The sequence below is a fragment of the Nannospalax galili genome, unplaced genomic scaffold (assembly GCF_000622305.1).
Source record: "Nannospalax galili isolate Female #2095 unplaced genomic scaffold, S.galili_v1.0 scaffold380, whole genome shotgun sequence".
NCBI lineage: Eukaryota > Metazoa > Chordata > Mammalia > Rodentia > Spalacidae > Nannospalax > Nannospalax galili.
Genome location: NW_008348568.1, coordinates 658,476 through 680,754, shown reverse-complemented (window position 1 = coordinate 680,754; position 22,279 = coordinate 658,476). Strand labels below are relative to the sequence as shown.

Here is a 22,279-nt window from a genome sequence, read left to right as displayed (position 1 = left end):
CATACTTACAGATGGAACAAGCACTATTTTAGAAAGCATTTATTGTGGCAGGTTTTTACCCCTGGAGTGAACTGAATTTTCCTTTCTAGAAATAGAAATCAAAGCCAATCCTGGGCCAAGGTGGGTGGCAAGGCCAGTAAGATCATAAGGAGGATCTATAGTGAAGCAGGGGAAGTACTTTTCTTGAGTTACTTAAAAAGTTAAGTCTGATTGCTATTCTTTTTTTCTTTTCCTTTTTTCTTTTTCTTTTTTTGAGATAAGGTCCTCTAGCTTCTGGTCCTCTTGTATCCACCTCCCAAGTGCTGAAATTATAGACATGTACCACCATACCTGGCTTCATTTCTGGATTATGAGGTGCTAGAGCTCAAACCCAGGGCTAATATATGCTAGGAAACCACTATACTAGCTGAGCCATATCTCCAACTTGAATGCTATTCTTTTTGTCTTTTTGAGACAGGGTCTCCCTGTAGCCCCAGCTGGCCTGGAACTCGCTATGTAGGCCAGGCTGGCCTCGAGCTCACAAAGATCCACCTGCCTCTGCCTTTCAAGTGCTGGGACTAAAGGCATGTGCCACCACGCTCAGCTTTGAATGCTGTTCTTAAATACAGTCATCCCTCATCCCTTACTGTCTGGGGGGTGAGAGGGATTGTTAGCGCAAGGAAACAAAATCCATGAATGCTCAAGTCCTTTGTATAAAATGGTATTGTATTTACTTATAACCAGTGCATACCCTCATGTAGATGTAAAATCATTTCAAGATCACTAATATACTTAACCACTACAATGTAAATGCTATGTCAATAATTGTTCTACTGTATTGATTAGAGAATTGTGGAGAAAATGTTCAGCCTAGACACAGCCACCTTAAGGGCCTGATGATGTAGTAACTGACAGGTCAGCAACAGTAGAGCTTCTTTGAATGTTTTCCTTCTGTGCTCCGTGGAGCAAATGGGAGAAGTACCTATATTCTCAAAAGCTTTTGCTCATCAACAGGACTATTGAGGTATCAATGCCCAAGTTGCATGCAACCACTTGGTAGAAGAGGTCACCAGTTTGTAGAAGAATCACTCTTCTATTTTAGTAAAAGACTTGTTTGTAGTTGTGTATGTGTCAGTTAAAGCAGGAGACCATCTCCTAACTTTTTCCATCAGTTCTGATTGTTTTTCATTGAAAGCAAACCAGACAACCAGAACCAACAGCACAGCCCAGGCCTCACCCCTGATGTCCCAGTGGCTACAGCTGAAGCTCTGTCCTTGGGTCTGGGCTGTAGAGGGAGCCATAGGTTTGCAGCCCCGGCTTTTGGAGGGTTGTGACTTGCATTCTGTGATCAATAGACAGCTACCCGAGGGCATGGTAGGGTAGGACCCCTGTGAGAGGTTGGCCGAGGAGCCATGCTGAAAATGGTTTGAGTTGTGGGAAGATAGGAGCTGGCCAGCTGAGGGCTTTCATGAAAAGAATCTGACTGGTGGCTGGAAGTAAAGTAGAATCAAGCCATCTTGATAGAGATGCTCAACTGTGGAATGAGGTGCAGGGCACCTCAAGTTGGCTGATGTACAGGGAGGCCATTACCCAAGCCTGTAAATGTGGGAGAGCCTCAAAGTCATTAGAAAGATAATGGCATGCCAGCAAGCCGGATCAGACCTATGTGTAAGTATTGGGGTCTCTGCATGTGCAGGTAGGTACATACTCTTACAGGTCCACTTGTTATAAAAGCAAGTTGTTGTGTTTGCTGGCTCTGGAAATCAAGGACATTTGTGTCACTCACTGGGGAAACTCTTGGGTCAAGGGAGTAACCTTTGGTCTATCTGAGCTGTCCTCAGGGACACTGAACTATAGCCTGCCTAGAATCCAAGTCCAGCAGGCCTAGACTGTCTCTGTCTTCCTGCTTCCCACAGCAGCTCATTCTTTGCATTTGACCTCAGTGCCATGTGCACATGAAGGTACGTGTGTGTGCACGCGCGCCACGAGTATTTTAGGACTGAGGGTGAGACCTTGGAGCCTTGGCTGATGAAATATTTATGTTCTACCCTTAATCATCATTTTCCTTTCCCTTACACAAGAGTACCTTTGGCTCTGAGCATGGTAGTAGCTTTTTCAGTGGTCCTGCTTGGTTTAGGAACATGCTGATATGCAGGAGAGCATTACAACACACCATGCTGGTTCTAGAACAAGCACAACAGCCAAAGGCTTCCAGGATTATGACAGAAATGAGAGGTGGGATTTGGCAGTTTGAGTGGTGATGGCCAAGTCAGCCACTCTGTCCTGTCCTATCAGATTTTGTACTGGGTGCTTTCTGCACATTGCCTTATTTACCTTCCATACTCAGTGAACGGGAACTGTGCAGGTTGGGCTACTGGCCACCTGGATCACAGAGCAAGTACTCTGTGTCCTTGCTGGGCCTGGGCCCAGGGTTTTCTGACTGCAAAGCCTGTGTCTTTGGTTCAGCACCACCTAAGCTTCAAGGTGGCTATGAGTGGCCTGGGTCTTACTAAAACTCAGGCTACAATGCATAGATTGGGGAGGGGCTCCATGTCTTGCTGCTGGACCCCGAGTTCCCCTGAGCTGCAGGTGTCTACACCATCTGATATGTACTTTCTCTGACTCTTTGTCTCCAGGTTCCCAAAGCAAAGAGATCAGTTATCCACATCATCTTCTTCTATAGAGCCTCTGTGAAAAGAGAATAAATGTGGAACTTTCTTAGAGCAATGAAGAAACACCAGTAGCCTCTCTCATCCTCTCTTCCCTCCCTGTCCTTCTGGCTCCTGCAGGAATTCCAATTCTTCCCCCGTTTCTGCTCCAACCACACATCAATTTTGCCACCATGTGGTTTGGCTAAGAGTCACAGGCGTAGCCCAGGCTTCTAGGTGACTTTATCAGTTGGTAACTTTGCTGACAGATGGCTTATCAAGAGAAAAGATGGCCCTCACTTAGCTTAGCTGCATAGGTGGATTAGATTGGAGTCTGTAGCATCCACAGGTTACTTCTGAGGGTATCCTCTTTGGGGAAGTGGAGGAAAGCTTCTCTTCTTGGTCATTTCCGAGACGTTCATCAATGCCTGTGAGACGTTTGGAGCAATTTTGAGAGGACTCTTATCCAGGGAACATATGATGCACTTAAGGAAGTCTCAGGCAGAACTGTGAAAGCAGGTGCTGGTGCACGTAGCTTGGCCTTCCCACATCTTTCCTCCGTGACTCCCTTGTCTAAAGGGTGAATCATCAGCCCCTGGGTAGGAAGGCATAATGTGCATAATGTTTTTTTTTTAAATACTATAATTAAAATGATGATCATTAGTCATTAAGGTGATTTACTTTGGGAAGACCCCTTATTCCTTCAGGATGTAAGGAGAGGCCTTGCTGTATGGTGCCTGTGGGGAAACCCCACCATGCAGACAGGTAACTACAGAGCTGTGGCCCACTGTGTTGGGTGAAACAGTACTCCCCCGCAAGCTTGGTAGGCACTTACATAGGGACACTTGGCTGCTTCAGCAACAAAGGATCTGGTGGAGGTCAGAGGCATATACAAAATACAGTTCTAGTCAGTGGTCAAATCCTGGGTTGCAGCATCAGGTACACATAAACCTCAGTACTCAGCTCTATAATTTCATAACTGTGTGACTTTAAGTGACTTAATCTTGAATCATTTCTTCATATGTAAAAGGGATAATACATCATACTGGTACCTACTCACAAGGTTGTTGAAAGAACGAACATATGTACAGTGCTGCAGCCTGGGCCTTGCTTCAAGGTGAGGATACACTCAAGAGAAAAGTGTTGTGTTGGGCTGTCATTGTGTGGAGTATACTTATACAAACTAAGATGGTGTATGAGGTGATAACATTGTAGGAGAAGATGTCATAAGTATGGTCTCTCATTGACCAAACCACCACCACAGGACTGTATATGTGAGCTCACGTTGTTAGCTCCTCTCCCCCATTGCCCCATGACCCTCTTAGTGAATAAAGCAGTAGCCCCCCCCCATCCCCACCCCTGCCCAAGACCTATTAAAGCCACAGAAAAGAAAGGAACTATTTTTCCTAGACAGACATAACCTATGATAAAGTTTAATTTGTAAATTAGGCACAGTAAGAGCTTAACAACTAACAATAAAATAGAACAATTATCACGGCATGCTGTAATAAAAGTTCTGTAACTTCTCATCCCTCCCTCCCCACCCCTCTTCTTCCTCCCTCTATCTCTGCCCTATAGTAATGCTTTGGGGCCACTATTTGCCTTGGTAACTGAAACCACTGTTGAGGGAGGTTGCAACTGCTGCAACCTGTAGATAATTTAGGATTCTATAAAAACAAGTGTCTGTTACTTTCAGAGTGAGTTGTGGCGTAATGAGGAAAGTGCCAATACCTCCTGGATTTGAATCCACTGTCTCCCCATCTACCACAGATTTCTCTTAGCCTCTCCTTTCCCATCTTTTAAAACAAGAAGTGGGTAGTGGGAATGGCTGCATAGGGTTGCTGTGAGGATTAGAGGAGATGACACACAGCGCTTCTCGTAGGGTGTGGCTCATTACATGCACTCGGTTAGTGGCCGCTGTTGCTTAGCTGATGAAATGACTGCACTGCAGGTGTTGGGTAATTGTTGTTATGCACGATGCTGCTGACTTTGGCACCCCCAGAGCCCCTCATTCAGGACAGCGCTTGAAGGTGAACACACTACAGGCTCTGCTGTCAATCCTGTCCTTTTCCAGAGCACCTTCCATGGGGGCCTCTGGGGGTGGGGATGGGGATGGGGGGGCGCTGAGCAGAGGTTGCAGCTCTAGATTCTACAGGTGAGCCATGGGGAGCAAGAGCCAAACCTCCCTCTTAATAAGGTCATAAATGCCAGCTGGGACTGGGAAGCCTCCTGCTGGATTGTGCCATTGGATTTGGCATCCTGTGGCTGTGGTTTAATTGAAAGAGATAATTAGTGCTGTGTCCTGGGGACTGTGATTGGAACTGAGAAGTCAGGGAGTCAAGGGGGTGGTGGACATCCTGGAACTCAGGGGTTGCCCAGCTTTGGATGAGAGGCAACCCCTCCCTCCCTGTTTCCATCCTCTGCTCCCTTGGGTGACCTATTTAACACCTCCCCCCAATCTACTGTCTCTCTGGAGGAAATTCTTGCAGGAAACAGTGACCTTGCTGCTTTTTCTCTAGTGTGGGGTTCACGTGGCTCCCCTGTGTTTCTTTCTTGGGCTCCCTGTGGCCTGTGGAATTTCACATGCCTCACACTTTTACCTAAGGCCTTTCCTCTATAACCTATATTTCCCGCCCTGACTCACCCCACTCAATAGTCCTAAGACCTCCAACTCCATGGAGCTACTGGTTTCCCATTCCTCTTGTCCTTCAGTGACTTCTTCCTAGTGTCCTCATCGGCTTCCCCCCGGCGCATGTCACCTCTTCCTCCTTGGCTGTGGCTCTGTGTTATGGAGGACCTAGAATCTGACAGTCCTGAGTGGAGGCCTGACCCCAATCCATTCTTCTGTAACCTTGCTTTGGTGACAAAGTACCTAAGGCAGGCAGTGTGTTTGGTACTGTAACATTCTGACCCTGATCTCCCAAATGGCCAACACTGTCCTTAAGTGCCACGTAAATGATACAATGAGCCATTTTAAAGGAGCTACTATGGGACTGGAGAGATGGCTCAACGGTTAAGAACACTGACTGTTTTTGCAGAAGACCCAGGTTCGAATCCTAGCACCCACATGGCAGCTAACAACTGTCCGTAACTCTAGTCCCAGGGGATCCAACAGCTTTTGATCGAGGACATTGCATGACATGGGTGCACTTACCTACATGTGGCAGCTAACAACTGTCCGTAACTCTAGTCCCAGGGGATCCAACAGCTTCTTTTGATCGAGGACATTGCATGACATGGGTGCACTTACCTACATGCAGGCAATACACGAAAACACATAAAATAACAAAAATAAATAAAATTAAAAAAGTTTTACAACAAAAGAAGCTACTATGGTTCCAAGTCTTTCCACAGCACTTACTCATGGAGACACCTGAGTCAGAGCCAGGTATGCTGTGTCACAGAGGAAAATAAGGTTGCCTCACTTTCTCTTTTGAGCACTGGAGGCAGCCTCTGGAGGCCCCTGGGAGAAGGGGGGGGTCCGTTGCACCTTAGGGTGGGCCACGTGGCTGCTTCTCAGTAGATGGTAGAATGTGAGGGACCCCAGGAATGATGCAGTATTGTGTGACACACCTTTATCCCACGTGTTCAGGCTGTTCAGACCTAAGAATAAATTGCTGGCTCAGGAGTCACAGTGCCCTGGAGTCGTCTTGGGAGACTTTGCTTTGCACTGGGTCAGCATGCCTCTGCCTAGGGCTATCACCATGGAGATGTGATCCGTCAGCTTTGCCCTCCTGACTGCCTCTTCAGAGACTAGGGTGACACCTGGGGGATGAACTCTCCAGCCCAGAGTCACTACGGAGTCATGCATGCCTGGGATGGATCCTCATCCGTCCTCTGCCATCCCCTCGACCACAGGCAGGTTGAATGCTTCCCAGCAGGAGACCTTTTGAGGGAGCCTTGCTAGATCTCCACTCCTTTGCCACCTGCTGCTCTGCCTGAGATGATTATTTCCATACCTCTTGTTTCTCAAGGTGCTTTTGACTGGGGCCACCTTGACTGTTGGATCATTCATTTAGCTCAACATCCCAGCAGAAGGTATCAGCGCTCTCTGATGCTGTGCCTGTACAGCATTCTGAAGAGAACTAGTGAGGCCTTAGAATGGCCGTGTAGTGAGAAATAATTCTCAACTTGAAAGATACCCCACACGTGAGGGCTGTTGAGAGGGCTCAGTGGGTAAAGATGCTTTTGGCCAAGCTTGATGACCTGAGTTTGATCCTACGAACCCACATGGTGGAAGGAGAGAACCGACTCCTACAAGTTATCCTCTGACCTCCACATGCAGGCCCAATAAATAAATGTTAAAATAAAGACTTCCGCACCTGTAGTTTCCTGATGCAGCTCTTGGCATCTGCTGGGAGTCTAGCTTTTACCTTGTCTTTTTGTTCATTCTCTTTATCAGCACGTTTTCAACATAGGCTTTTGGTAAAATGACGTGACCCTGACGCTTTCGCTTTCTCCATTACATCTGTCCTTTGCTGTTTCCTTCAGACTCTGAAGTTTTCCTGCTGCCTGTCATAGATGCTCAGCACACTTAAGCCAAAGTCATAGATTACAGAAACTTGGTTGACCCTAGAGCCCTGAGGATGAAGTAGGAAGTGTGGTGGAACTCTCTCCTCTAGGTCTAACAGCCATTATCACCTGACCACCTATAAAAGACCCTTGAGATCAGGTCTGTTGACTGTTGACCTTCCCTCATGGGAGGGCATTGAGGAAGGTCCACTGACCTCTCACCTGAAATTCTAGCTGTTCCTTCTTGCACCCCCACCCCAGTCAACCGTATCTGATTCCACCCTTGACACACGTCCACTCTTGACACACGTGGCCTCATGGTCTCTGGAGGTGCTGGAGTATACAGTGTGTGGAAGGTTAACAGGAGGGGTTAGGGAGGTTCTGTGTAGCTATGGGGATGTCATGTGAGGCTAGGATGAGACTTTTTGATGGTGTGGCTGCTTTGGAATCACCTACACTCCTGTAAGAAAGTTCTCACCCACACTCTGTAAGAAGCCCAACAGACTCATTCCTTAATTGGATTTTAGTGGATTCCTACTTTGGTTCTTTGGTAGTGTTTTGTAAGGATGGGCTAAAGTTTGTTTGTCTCCCTAGAGAAAGAGTCCCCCCAACAGAAGGCAGGAGGATGTTGCGCGGAGGCTAATCTTGATGTCTGGATTTCCCAGTGGAAATGCGGCTGTGTGTGAGGGTGTGATTCTGAAGGTGAATGTATAGCCCTCCTGCTTTGCAGCTGCACCTGGGCAATCAGTTCATGAAGAAATAAAGGAACTTTGTGAAAGTAGTTGCAGTGCAACCTTACTTGTGGCTGGAGCGCCAGCCCCTTTCATAGCCATCATCAAAACTGCAGGTTTTGTGCAGGGCTGCCTTAGCTGCCCGTTTCTCTCAGAGCTTAAACTATACCGTTGGGATGTAGGAGTCAGGAGAGTCAGCACGCTAGGTGATGGTACAGTTGGACTTCACCACTGCCTGTGTTAGAGAACTAGAAGTCTGTATCTGGCAGCTCTGGTCTGACTACAGTTTCTGCCTTCAAGAGCAAATTATTTGAATAAGTTCAAAGACTAGGTGAGAAGGATTCTGCTATCTGCTTTGTAGCCTTTGCTCTGTGGATGACTTTGCATTGCACCTGTGCAATAGGCACGTATGCACCTGTGATTCTAGCTCAGGTGCTCGTTAAAGTATACAAAAGAGGTTGAGAATTCCACTTTGACACAAGCCCAAAGAGGCTCAGAAAGAGGTAGTGTCCTTTGCTAGTGTCATGTAACTAGTGAGAGGATGACAGCTTCTCTCTCCTCTGTTTCCTTTGTGGTCCCCAGCCCCAGTGTCCTGCCAAGAAAACTATTTCCCTGAAAAGGATAGATTGGCATTTTAAAATCAGAAATTCAGGCACCCAGCCCCTGATAGTCTGGGGGGCCACGTTTTGTGTCATCACAGCGGCCAGAGTTCCTATCTGTCACTGGGAAAATACACACATTGCATATAGAACATTTATCTGTGAAGTAGCTGTAATGAATATCAGGAAATTTTCAAGTATTTGCCCGACTTCTGCCATTCAAATGCAGAGATGACAAACAGCATCGTGGAGAGGCTGGATTCATTTCCAGCCCACACCTCCTGCTCTGGGCAAACCCACCTCTTCGAGTCAGCTTCAGGCTTTTGTTTGCAGAGCTTTCCTAATCGCTTCCCGTTCATCTGAACATTTATGTCATTGCTGTCCATGTGGCTGGCACAGTTCAGGAATATTTGGCTGTCCCCGTAACACCTAAGGTGCAGCCAAACCAAACTGCCTCCCCTCGATTTCTGTTTGTGGGGCTCCCAGGTAGAGGCTACGTGGGCTTAAGGAGCAGATTTACCTTGGGCCGTTAGCCTGATTTTCTTAACCTCCCCAGCATCCACCTTGCCCAAGATGCTGCTCCCAGGGGCTTTCCTGTGCCACCCTTCCTATTCTTTAGCTCTGTCACATCTCCCAGGTCCAGACCCCGTCTAGTCTAGTCACCTGCAGTCTGATTATATGATCCACACTTCCCCCACCTTTCTTTCACAACCTGGGCTGAGACTCTTCTGGAAAGTCCCTGCCTGCCCTGACTAAAAACATCACATTTTTGTGCCTTCTGAACACTGCATTTGGTTTAAAACTCTTTCATAGTGAGAGATGAATAGTGTGCACCATGCCTCTCCCTCATCCCATTCAGTGGTCTGGATGATGAGAGCAGGGTCTGCCTTTTCCTTTTGTCTTAACCAGGTCCTGCATGGTGACAGTAACAAGCTTTATTGAATATGTGCACGAATAAATGGCACTTGCAAATAAACCTTAGTTTTCAGTTGGCTTAGCCAGCTCATTTAAATCCACCCACAGGAAACAATGGTTGATCCCTTTGATGAGCTGACCAGAGATGCAAGATGGCCATGTGTTTTGAATATTAGTTGATAGTTTTTTTTTTTTTTAAAGCCAAATGCTTGACATGAATGGCTTATTCTACAAATTTCATCTCTTGAATTATTAATTCAGCAAATGTCCAGAAAGCAGGTGATGTTTTAAGGGGGAAAGTAAGGGCACAAAACTATTTTGGAAGTCCCAATTTATTTATGTTTGCTAGATAGGAAAGGTGGCATTTTTCAATCACTTGAGTCTTTCCACGTGGCTTCTCACAAAGGTGATCAATCCATTAATGGGAAGAGGCTGGGGAAGAGCCAGGCAGGTTTAATATGTGCACATGAATATGAACACATGCTGTTTCATTACATGGGGTTTTTGTAAGAAGATAAACATTTGTGGGAGTTCCCATGACAACAAATAAAGTTGGAGTTAAGCATTTACAACAGAGAGGCCATATTTTGAAACAGTCACATCAAGGAGTGTGGGGAGCCTTTTATTATCACAGTCCTTCAGAGGGTTCTGAATAATCTAATTTTGGGGTTTAGATATCACTTGAGTGCTTCATTTAAGCCTCCTGGAAGGACTGATAAAGGCCAGGAGCTTGAGGGCCGTTATCCCTGTGCAGAGGGGTCCTCTGTCCTCTGACCTTGCCATAGGCCTCCTTTTAAAAAATTTTTTTAAACTATTTTTTATTTTTATTTTATGTGTATGAGTGTACTGCCTTCATGTAAGTGCACCCATGTTATGCAGTGCCCATGGAGGTCAGAAGAGGGCATCAGATCCCTTGGAACTGGAGTTATGGATGGTTGTTAGCCACCATGTAGATGCTGGGAACCAAACCTGGGTCCTCTGCAAGAACATCCAGTGCTCTTAACTGCTGAGTCCCCTCTAAATTTTCTTGATGCAAGCTGAGGAAGGTTGTCGTTTTATTTGTTTAACTACTCAAAGAGAGCTGGACATGGTAGTTCTTTCCTGAAACCCCAGTACTTGAAAAGTTGAGTCAGGAGGATTTCAACAAGTTCAAGACCAGCACTGGCTACAGTGTGAGACCCTGTCTCAACAAAACAAACACCCCCCCCCAACAAAAACTATCACCACCACTAAAACACAACAAACAAACTAAATAATAATTACATATAGACATATATAGACACACATTTATCTCTAAAGTGTACACTAGAAAGCTTTGCTTTTTAGTATAGTCAAGCAAAAGAACATATCCAACATCTCCTATAGCTGTGTGCGCACACACATGTACCACAGTGTCCTTATCACTTGGGGAGGGTCATTTTAGCTGAGAGGAGAGCCAGCCCCTAGTAACATGTCCCCTGAGAGCCCAGACCTGAAGTCTACTGTCCAAATGTACTTGAAAATCTTTCTGACCCCTCTGGAGATGTCAGGATTTCTCTGGGAAACGTGACCAGAATAGTCTCAGAGGGCAAGACCTCAGTCAACCCCATTCCTGCCAGGCTTGAGTTCGGGGTAAAAGCTGCTCTTTTTCTTTGGCAGGTGGGGGACCTCTTCCACCTTGCTTTTGAGGCGGTGGCCAGGGCCAACTGGGTTGTCACCCATGTTCCTCAAACAGTCCCCAGGCATTAAATATTTATTGAATTATTTCACTGAGAGGATGTTGTGACTCATGGTGAAAACTGATCACCTGCTTTGTTTTTTATCTAGCACTTAAGTTACTGGTTAAACTTTTAGAGGTCAGGGACCCTGGGATGGCCTCATTGTTTCCCTTCCTTTGTGAGATGATGGGATCTGGGAAGAAAGGGATGCTTGGAACGGTCCTGCTAATAGAAGAAGCCTTGCCGGTTGGAAGAGTTCCAGGTGATGGGGAGAAGTCCTTTCTCCCGCCTGATCTTCCAGAGGCTTCATTCCCTAGAGGGTACTGGGAAGGGCTGGAACGCAGTGAGGGGGACCTCTGAACCTAACAATTGCCTTGGATCCTGGGGGAAACTGGTCACCTACCCCACCCTTCCGGATACAGTTTCCTTTCTCTATCAAAACCTAGGGGGGCATTGAAATTCCAATATTTTGATTTCATTTATTTACTTTTGGACTTCAGAGCCTTGTGTATTCTGCTTTTAACTTTGGTTTTTCATACAGGAAGAGCCAGGAAGTGTTTTTAAATTCTGGATTTTTCTCTCCTGGGTCTCGTCTGATGTAGCTGTTTGCAGCAGAGCCACCCTCTCAGCTGTCCCATCTGTCCTCAGGTGCAGTGGGGGCTCTGCTCAGCTTCTCAGAAGCATGTGATTGAGTCCCTTAGCTTTTCAGGTGACTCCCACCTTCATTCCTCTGTATCTTTGTTTCAGAAGGACAGGATCATGGCCTGTAGGTGTGCAGGCCTGTCGCAAAAATCCCTGTGGGATTTGTGTCAATCAGAGGCTAGGCTTGAAGCCTTTTGAGTGTCCCCTGCATACCATGACCTTTCTTAGCACCTGTGGGAGAAACAGTCAGTCCAGTGCCCTCCTCAAGTACCTCAGATTTTCTAGAAAAGAACAAAATTCCTCTACTTGAAGATCCACTATCTTGCATCTACCAAGGGCAACAGGACCTGCCTTTGGGTAGGAGACCATCATCCCTAAGTGTCTTTGCATCTGTTGGAGGTGAGGAATGGGGAAATCATTGGAGCAGTGGAAAGAAAGAATGCTGCTGTAATGGTTCGCTGCTGTCCTCTGGCTGGAAAACAGGCCCTGAAGCTTATGGCCCTTGAGGGAGAAGTGACTGCCAAGATGACAGAGTGTCAGTGTGTATGACTTGTTCTGGCACCTGACACACATTTCCTGCATGATGTGGCTGGGAGGTCATGTGACCTAGGGCCCTCTGGAAGTTAAGAGTTTGTGCTCCCAACCTCCAGCCAGCCAGTTATTTCCAAAGCCATTAAACAATGTCTGAAAAGACAAACCAACTCTATTTTGTATAAATTTGTGCCATTCCTGTTGGTCTTGGGGATCCTCCCCCCATCCTTCCTAGTGATTTGTTTCTTCCCTTTTCCCATCACTCAGCAAATATTTTCTGAGTGCTGCTCTGTGCCAGGCACTGTACAAAGAATGAAGCTTAGTCCTGGCAGAAGAGATGAGAAATAGGCAGTTGGAGCAGCTTTTGGGTGGCGTGGAGCACCAGGGTCTGACTCAGACAGAGCAAGGCCATTCTCAGGCAGGGCTTCTTGATGCTGCCCACTCTGGGTGGCACCCCACAAGGCCTTGGAGGGGCTTGCAAGTCAGGAAGGAGGGTGATGGCCTCACAGTGGAGAGGCCATGCATCCAGAAGCCGAGAGACAAACAAGAGGGAAATGGAGCATTTAGGGAACTGACAGGGTGCTGTCACCTGGAGTGTGTGTTGGCAGTTTTCGAGGATTGTTTCCTGTGAAGACTCAGGTGCCAGTTTAAAAGAACATTCACAGCTCTGCCTCATTGTCTGTTAACTTTACTAGATGCCAGCTCTGTGAATTTGGGGTGAAATCCATCCTACATGAATATTAATTATCCCTGTTAAGCACATACAAGAAAACGAGAAGAACAAACTTAGTAGACACCTGTCCAAATCATTGGCAGCAAAGCAGTTCATCTTCAAACCTGAAAATGCCTCTGTTCTGTCATTGTAGAGTGACACTGAGGGTGTGGGAACATCATTAAGGCTGACTGGTGTGGATCTGTTCCCCTCTGTTCCTAGAACCATACATCAGCATGTTTGTTAACAGATGCTCTCCCTGTTTGTCCTCTCCTGTCTCTTCCTCGTGTTTGGAAAGCCTCCTCTTATATTTGTTGAACTGTGCACAAGCAGGCAGCTTTGTTAACAGAGAGCTGCCCACATGGGCAAGGCACATGCAGGGAACCCCAGACTTGGCATCATTTTAGATGGGAAGAAATGGCCTTGGATTCCTGGTCCTCTTTGTCATCCTTCAGCCCAGTCACAGTGCAGGAAAAGCAAGGGTGGCTTCCGTAGCAGTGGCCTTACCACGTCTCCCAGCAGCCCATGCCTAAGTTATGTCAATTATATATGATGAAAACACTGGCATAGAAACCCTGCCCCTTGTAAACCATCATTGGAAGTTGGTCTTGTGATAACTGGAGCAGTAAGTATGGCCAGTGTTCACTGTGAATAAATGAAGGCCAGAAGTGATGTGGAAAGGGAGTGTGTTCGGGGCACTTTTCTATTCTTCACTTGTAAAAAAAGTGGGGCTTTAGAGGGTGGTAGCTAGTCCTCCTCAGTCTCCTCTGCCTTACTGTCTTAAGTTAGCCAGCAGGACGTCTGGCCCATGGACCCTATGGAAAGCCCACCTCCTCTCATACTAGCTGTGTGACTAGAGCAGTGTGAGACCGAGGAGAATGCTGTTTTAGGCAGAATTCAGGTTTGTGCAGAAGGGATACTTTGACAGAATACTTTACGCAAGACTGAGAACCATGCAGGGCCTGCATGAAGAACTGCACTGCCGTCTCTGTGCCTTGTTGTCTTCCCTCTGAAGGAGAGCATGTGTGCCCTGCTTGGTTGTCACACACATTGAGCTAGAGTATCCAGATTGTCTGGCAGAAGCCAGCTACAAAGGGGAATGGGGAGAACACAGTGGTAAGCTTTGCCACATGGACCATCTCAGACCTTTGAGGTCTTGGAACTTCCAACCTGCTCTGATAATTAGAGGCCTAGTCAGGTAGGGTGTGTGTGTGTGTGTGTGTGTGTGTGTGTAAACTTTGGGGAACCACAGGTTGTGCAGAGCCTCTGCCCTCCCTTGTCTCTGAAATGCCTCAAATCAGCATGTTTAAAGCACTACTCTTTTGAAGATTTCTGGTTTAGGTAAGATCCCTTCTGAAATACCAGATGACTTTTCCAGAACATTCCTAGCTGCCATTGGTCTCCCATAAGAAATGAAAGAACTGGGGCTGGAGAGATGGCTTAGGGGTTAAGAGTACTGGCTGCTCTCACAGAGGACCCAGGTTCAATTCTCAGCACCCACATAGTGCTGACAACTTTCTGTCACTCCAGTTCTAGGAGATCCGACGCCCTCTTCTGACCTCCTCGGGCATTGCACAATATGGGTGCAATTATATACATTCAGGCAAAACACTCATACATGGAAAAAAAATAATGAAAGAATTGGGCTGGGTTTGGTGGTACATGCCTGCATGCTTTTAATCCCCACACGTACTTGGGAGGCAGAGGCACGGTGGCTCTTCTAAGTGGTGAGGCCCTCTTTCAAAAAAAAAAAAAGGAAAGAAGAACTGGATTTTAGGTCATTCGTAATTGACTGGCCAGGATAATTGAGGTAAATGAATTTAAGGAGTTAATGATTATTAATTTGCCAGGGACTTGAATGGGAAACCCCTGATAACACTGGCTCCTTGGTGGGGACTTGATCCGTTGGATGGAGGAGCAAGGCAGGGACCCAACCCTTTGGCAACAGCTCTTGGCTTCCTTCTCTGGCCACCAGCTGCCTGAAGATCATTTTCTTGGCCCTGGTATTCTGGGAATGACTGTGGGAAGAGCTTCAGCACGCTCTGAGTCCATCCTGCTTCTATGTGGCACAGACAGCCGCCCTGCCCACACTTTAACCAGAGAGCCTTCCCAGCTGTTTCTTTGCTGCTTGCTAACCTAATCCTAATTGAGAACCATTAGGATTTGTGCTGGGCCAGAGGTCAGTTCAAAGGCTGGTCCTTATGTCTGGATTTCTGCTAGTTAATCCGATTGTTGCTAGTCAATCCCTATTCTTATAAAGAATTTCAGAATTTGAAATGACAAAGCAATCAAAATTTTCTTTTCAACGACTAAGTGCATCCTTGCTCTAGGAGTGAATTGAGAAGGGCTTAATTCTGTCCCCGATCCTATCAGTGGAGGTTCTAAGGTGTAGCTGCAGAAATCCCTACAGACATAGAAAGGGACATTGTAGAAGAATGTCAGGGAGTCCAAGATCCTGCTCCTCTCTGTCTGTGTTCCTTTTCTCTGTCTTTATACCCATGACACTATAGGACCTCAGCAACAAGGTCAGACAGAGCATCAGAGGTATCACTCCAGGCAAACAGGGAACCCCAAGAATGAGGGGTGTGACCAAATGACCAAGAGGCAGAAGCAAGCCAGACAGCCCCTGGGCAAGGATGGGTGACATTGTATGGCATATGCATGCAGTAGACATTTCAACTTTAAGAAAGAAGGCGGGGGCTACAGTTGAAGCCTTAAGGATGTCTGACCTTGTTGCTGAGGCCTTCTCCATGCCTTACCACCCCGTTTTCCCTGTCCCAGACACCTGCCATCATGGTAGGTCACCTGGATGAGGAAGTGTCAGTGAACACCCAGAGAGTGTGTTTGGGTCAGCTGGCTGTGCTGTTTGCCAGTAGCTGTGCACCAGGGCAGGGTGTGGAGGGCTTTAGCCTGTTTTGTGATGCAAATTCCACTTCTAGCAGACCCACAGCTCCCCCTCTCCCTCTCTCCCAGGCTTGGTCTCTGTGAATTAGCTAAGACTCCCCATGCACTTGTCTCAGAGGAGAATTGATGGATAGGGCTCTGGAAATGCCGGCTATAGTGGGGCTTTGCAGAGGACTGCCGCACCATGAGCTCTGGGCTACCAGGTTCCTGTGGCCATGTGTGGACGTGTATGTATGCTGTGTCACATGTGGACAAGAGGGACACAATTATGTTGTTTCCGCATGCAACCTTCTGTTTGGTTTGTGGAATTCCACCAACTGCCTTGGTGCTATTTTTATTTAGAGTATCTGACAATTGTGAGGTTCCTGGTGGCATGTATAGCTGGAATTAGAAGCCAGTGTTATATCTCAGACCTGGAGACTAGACCTTCCACTTGGTTTATGGTTTTATGTGTGTGTGTACACATGTATGTGCAGTGCACTCACATGTGCATGTACATGGCCAGGGGTTGATGTTGGAGATCTTTCTCTATAGCTCTCCATCTTATGTTTAAAACAGAGTCTTTAACTGAACTTTCCATTTTGGCTGGACTGGTTGGCCAGCGAGCCCTGGGGATCCACCTACCCTGCCTCAGTGCTGGGGTTACAGGTGTTCACTGCCGTGCCTCACTTTTAATGTGGGTGGTGGGGATTTGAACTCAGGTTTTCTTGCTTACATAGCAAGCACATTTCTTGCTGAGTCATTTCCCTAACCTCCCTATTTCTGTTTTCTTTGGTTTTGTAAGCTCATGCATGGTAGCCTTGTCATAGCATAACCCTTCTACTTGGAGAGGTTAACCCTTCTGCTTGAGAGAGTCTTCAGATAAGAACCCACTCCCTTTTGTCCTCCGCCACCAAGCCTGGAAACGAGTGAGCCCCAGCTAATGGTGTTTCACCTGCCCAGGGTGCTGAAGAAGAAATTCTTGTGTCATGCTAAAGCAGTTTCACCCTGCTTTTAGCTTTTCCAAACTAGATGCTGAAGGTTCTTTACAAAGTAGCTTTAAGAAATCTCAGGCTCTCTGTTGAGAATGCTATTTGGTAGGTCCCTTGTCCTTCTTTATCCTCTGCTGAGCTGATCGTTGTCATGGCAACAGGTCTGCTCCCAAGAAGGCTTTTTTTCTAATAGCATAGAAGGGGACCTGACACTTCTTCCATAGATTGTTGGTAATTATCTTCTCAAAAAAATGTTTTGATTATAGGAAGCACTTTAATGGCCCCAATTCTATCCTTTGGGGGGACTTTGAAGTCTGTGTCAGCTTCCTGTCTCAAAAAGACCCAGTTCTTTGTTTTGCTCTCATTTTTCTTTTCTTTTGTGCATGTTCTTTTAGGGGAAGCACCTAATGGTATAATTCCTGCTGTTAATACCTGGCACTTAGTAGGTGTGTAAATATTGAATTTTATTTGACAAGCATTGCTCTCTGTAATAGCTATCATTACATTAGCTGTTAGATGTTCTCTTTTTTGATGACCTTGAATTTCAGAGGCAGTCCTTGGGAGCTCACAGCCTTTGAGGACTTGAAATCTGTCCCCTTGGTCTTCCTACTACAAGACAGAAGGGACCCATGGGTGAGTCTAACTGGTGTAAGGAGCCTCTCATTGTTCTCTGAGTAGGTCACATTTACTTCAGCTGCCAAAATGCTGGACACATCTGTTTTCTCATGTAGGATATTGTTCCCTTTTTTTTTTTAAACTTCCATTTCCCCTTAATTTGCAAATTTTTATTGAAACTTTATTCCAGACCATACATCTTGCTACACACACACACACACACACACAAACACACACACACACACACACACACATAAATTTTTTTTTTTTTTTTTTTTTTTTTTTTGGTCTTTTTGAAGCAGGGTCTCCCTGTAGCCCCAGCTGTCCTGGAACTCACTGTGTAGACCAGGATGGCCTTGAACTCAACAGAGATCCACTTGCCTCTGCCTCCCAAGTGCTGGGACTATAGGCGTGCGCCACCATGCCCGGCAACACTTAGAATTTAAGGATGACTTGATGGTATTTGCTCTCCACAGGACATCAGCTTCTGGTAGAGGGCATGGGCCCATTGAGCAGGAAGCCCAGGACAACAGGATAAATGTGACAGTGCACACATGTTCAGGGCAAAGGAGAAGAGAGCCAGCAACCATCCCGGTCCCCTAGGGTCCTCCTTTCTTCCTGTAATGGTTTATATTGTCAACTTGACAAGATCTAGAATCACCTTGGAGACAAATCTCTGGGCATGTCTATGAGGGATTTTCTAGGTTAGGATAATTGAGGCGAGACTCACCCTAACTACCTGGCAGAATAAGAAGAAAGTGAGCTGAGTGTCAGCCTTCATGCTTTCTGCTTCCTGACTGGATGCAATGTGCCAAGCTACCTCAAGCTTCCGCCATGACTTCCTCACCACGAGGAGCTATGAACCAAAATAAACCCTTCTCCCTTCAGTTGTTTTTGTTTGATCACAGCAACAAGAAAAGTGACCAATACCCCTCCCTTCCTCCATCCTTCCACCTTACTTACTTGAACCATGGCTAATTCTCTCTCTGATAAGCATAAGACAAAAGTTCAGTCTCTGCTTCACTCCTAACGGTCACCAGTACACCCCAGGTATGAGAGGAGAGGCCCCTGGGCACCAAGGAACCTTTTCTATACATAATCATCTTCCATCGGACCTCTTTGCCATTAGGCTGGTTCCCCAAGTTTGTTTTCTCTAGACCAGAGTTGTGATTTGACTTATTGGTAAGAGGATGTCTGCTTCTAGGAGGGGTAGTTTGATCTGGAATGGAACACTGTATTAGTTACTTTGTGGTTGTTGTGATAAACACTATGACCAAGGCAACCTATAGAAGAATTTGGGCTTCAGGTTCCAGAGGGCTAAGAGCCCATCGTGGTGGGGGCGGCATGGCAGGAGGCAGCTGGAGCAGCAAGCTCTGGGCTTGCACATCTTCAAGTACACACAGGAAGCAGAGAGACAAATTGGAAATGGGACATGGTTATCTACTCTCAAAGCCCGCCCTGAAGTTTCCTCCAGCATGGCCATACCTCCTAAAGGTTCCTTGACCCACCCCCCAAACGGTGCCACCAAATGGGGACCAAGTGTTCAAATACTTGGAGCCTATGGGGGATATTCTTATTCAAACTACCATAGACTCTAAAGTGAAAATGGGAGCGCCAAGGCAGGAGCCCATCCCAGCAGCCAACCTTATGTCCTATGAGGACACAACCTAGGGATCAGTCACATTTTGTGTCTCTCCTCTGAATCTGGCATATCTGGTCTACCCGAACTCATCTGGAGAATCTCTGGTGCCCCAGAATTGGTAAAATATATCAACCGATGAAATACTCTGCCCCCTGCCCATCACAGTGTGGCTGGTGGTCTAGTGGCAAGTTGCTATCATGGGGGAGCTGGTTAGGAGTACTGAATCACAGGCCCTCACCAGGCCTGGCTACTGAGGATCTGTGTTTCAGCAAAACCCACTGGCAATCTCTATGTACATTGAAGTCTGAGGAGCTGTGTCTTTAATACTCTTCTGCTACTTTAAGGCCAGGGTTGCAAGCCCAGGGGAACCAATATGTACTGCTCCTGCCTTTGTGACAGATACTGCCAGCTGCCCAGGCCTCTGTGTTCCATCAAGCCCAGATCAGCCATAGAACCCTCCATCCAAGTCTCTAGTCATCCATTACCACCTGATCATAGTTAGCCTAAGACATGAAACCAATTTGCCGTCCCTGCTTTTGTCTGTGTGTAATTTAACAAACAAAACCCTGGAGCAAGTGGGTTCTTGTCTAGACCTTACAAGTTGAAAATTATGACCGAATTATTCCCCAGGGAAGAGGCAAGAAGCAGCAGAGTCCCCCAACAGAACAGCTGTTGGCAGCCTCTCCATATACCACACGGTGGCCATAAATCAGACCCAACTGGCCCTTTGGGTTTGGGCCATGACCTTGATGGAGTAGCAGAAGTCCTTGTGTTACCCTGGCTGGTGTGCTTACATTCAGGACACCAGGTCATTCTCTCTGCCCCACCCCCAATCCCAGTACTTTTGACAGCTTCCTGCCAGTATAATTGGTGGCTGAGCAACAGTCAGGTTTAAATCATTCATTGATAGTTGTTTTCCTTACTTGCATCCTGTTAGGAGAACAGGTTTGTAAGGGGGAGATGAGGGGAGGGAAGGAGACAGGAACAGGGAGAACAGTGTGGCTGCCTACTGAGAGCTTTTTATCATGTTTCACTAGCTCTGAGGAATCTAGTTTAACCAGTGCTCCAAGTGTGTCTCGTTTTCAAGGAAATGAGGCAGGGTTGGGAGGCAGTTTTAGGGCCTGAAGATTGTATTTTTCTAACCTCTATGGGGCCGCCTTAAACTTTGTAAGATCTTACTCACTGAACAAATTCCACTTTTAAAAGATTTTTATTTAAATTATATGTATGTGTGTGAGTTTGTGCACATGAGTGCAGGTGCCCACAGTGGCCAGAGGTGTCATATTCCTGAAGCTGGAATTATAGGCGGTTGTGAGCCACCCCTTCTGGGTATTGGGAACCAAATTTGGGTCCTTTGCAAGAGCAGTATGTGCTATTAACTGTTGAACCATCTCTCCAGCCCTGCATTTTTAAAACTATTGTTATTTCTTAAAATATTTTTTATTTTTATTATTTTTTATGTGTATGAGTGTATTGCCTACATTTATGTGAGTGCACCCGTGTCGTGCAAGGCTGCGGAGGTCAGAAGAGGGCTTCAGATTCCCGTGGAACTGGAGTTTAGGACAGTTCATAGCCGCCATGTGGGTGCTGGGAATCGAACCCGGGTCCTCTGCAAGAGCAGTCAGTGCTCTTAACTGCTGAGCCATCTCTCCAGCCCAACTACTATTTTTTAATGTTTATGAGTGTATTGCTTGCGTGCAGATAGGTGCACCCATGTCGTGCAATGCTCGGGAAGATCAGAAGCGGGTGTCAGGTTCCTGGAACTGGAGCTACGGATTTGTGCTGGGAATCCAACTTCAGTCTTTTGCAAGTACAGTCAGTGCTCTTAACTGCTGAGCCATCTCTTCAGCTTCTCCCCTGGGCTAAAAATATTTTATTTATTATTTTTATTTTTTATGTCCAAATGACATTTTTAAGTACTAATGAAGCCTCCACTTTCCCTTAACTTGAGTTAACCTGGGTCATATGTTTTTTCAACTCAGGTTTGATACAGTTGTAATCCAAAGCAAAAGACTGTGGATACTTAAGTTAGCCTGTGTATTAAAGAGACTTTTCAGAAGTTCTCATACTAATTTTTAGATCCATTTTGACCTTGAGACTCAGCTTGGGAACTAAAAACAGAACTGGCGTTAGAGGGAAGAGGGGAAGGTGGGATGTCAGGATACTGGTTGTTAGGTGTTGTTTTCACACCTGCCTGTGCATCATGCCTGTTTCCTGTGCTCCCTGACCAGAGCGCATTCAGGTTGATTCAGGTTTGGCTGACCGTCAGCCTCTCTGCACTTGCTTTGTCCTCAACTATATAGTGAGGACAGTAGCTGCTCCTCTCTCCTCTCGACACAAAGGAGGAGCAACAGTGAAGTTTTTGGTTTATTTTCGTCTTCATTTTCATCGTCTTTGTCTTCGTCATCTCTTGTATGGGGGAAGGTTGGGTGCACATAAGGAGGACATCAGGTGCCCTCCTCTATTTCTCTCCACCTTAATTTTTGAGATGAAGTCTCTTACTAAATCCAAAGCTCACTGTGTTGGCTAGGTTGGCTGGCCAGTGAGCTCCTGGGATTGTTTGCACTCTCCATTGCTGGGGTTACAGGTACATGCTGCTTTTTGTTTTGTTTTTTTGTTGTTGTTGTGTTGTTGAGACAGGGTCTCACTGTAGCTTCAGTGGGCCTGGAACTCACTGTGTAGACCAGACTAGCCTCAATCTCACAGAGATAAACCTGCCTCTGCCTCCCAAGTGCTGGAATTAAAGGTGTAGGCCACCAAGCCTGGCATGCCTGGGTTTTTAATAATATGGGCACCAGGGATTAGAGCTGAGCTCCTTTTGCTTGCACAAGTATTCCTACCCCTGAGCCATCTCTTCAGTGAAGTTTTTAAATAAATGAATGTGGCATTCTTTCCAGGAACTGTCACTTTGCAAATGTTCAGGAAATGGTAGCTGTTCTAGGGATTTAGATGAGAGATGGCAAAGTTCACACACTGGCCTAGTTCGGAGATGTGCAGAGGCTCGGTAAAGGATCAGAGTCATTCTAGTCTCCAAGAAAAGCAGAGCAGGAGACCAGCTGCCTGGGCAGGGCCACACTCCTTTTGTGGGGTGCTGAAGGTGAGCCTTCCTTCTAGGATGGGGATGTGTAAATTGATCCCTAACATCCAGCTACCCTGTTTGGGTCCCATATCTACCAGCCCA

General features: G+C 46.5%; 1 protein-coding gene across 18 annotated transcripts in view; it reads left to right on the top strand.

The window, feature by feature from the left end:
- The window catches only part of Mtss1 (MTSS I-BAR domain containing 1), a 157,618-nt gene that overhangs the window by 88,658 nt on the left and 46,681 nt on the right, over positions 1-22,279 (top strand). Inside the window, exon 1 of one of the 18 annotated variants that reach the window (XM_029569566.1) lies at positions 17,416-17,474. The exons of the other annotated variants lie outside the window; for them this stretch is intronic. Coding sequence (XP_029425426.1) covers positions 17,471-17,474 — 4 coding nt within the window. The 5' untranslated portion in view covers positions 17,416-17,470. Of the gene's footprint in view, positions 1-17,415; positions 17,475-22,279 lie in introns of those variants that run through there. 18 annotated transcript variants of the gene reach the window in all.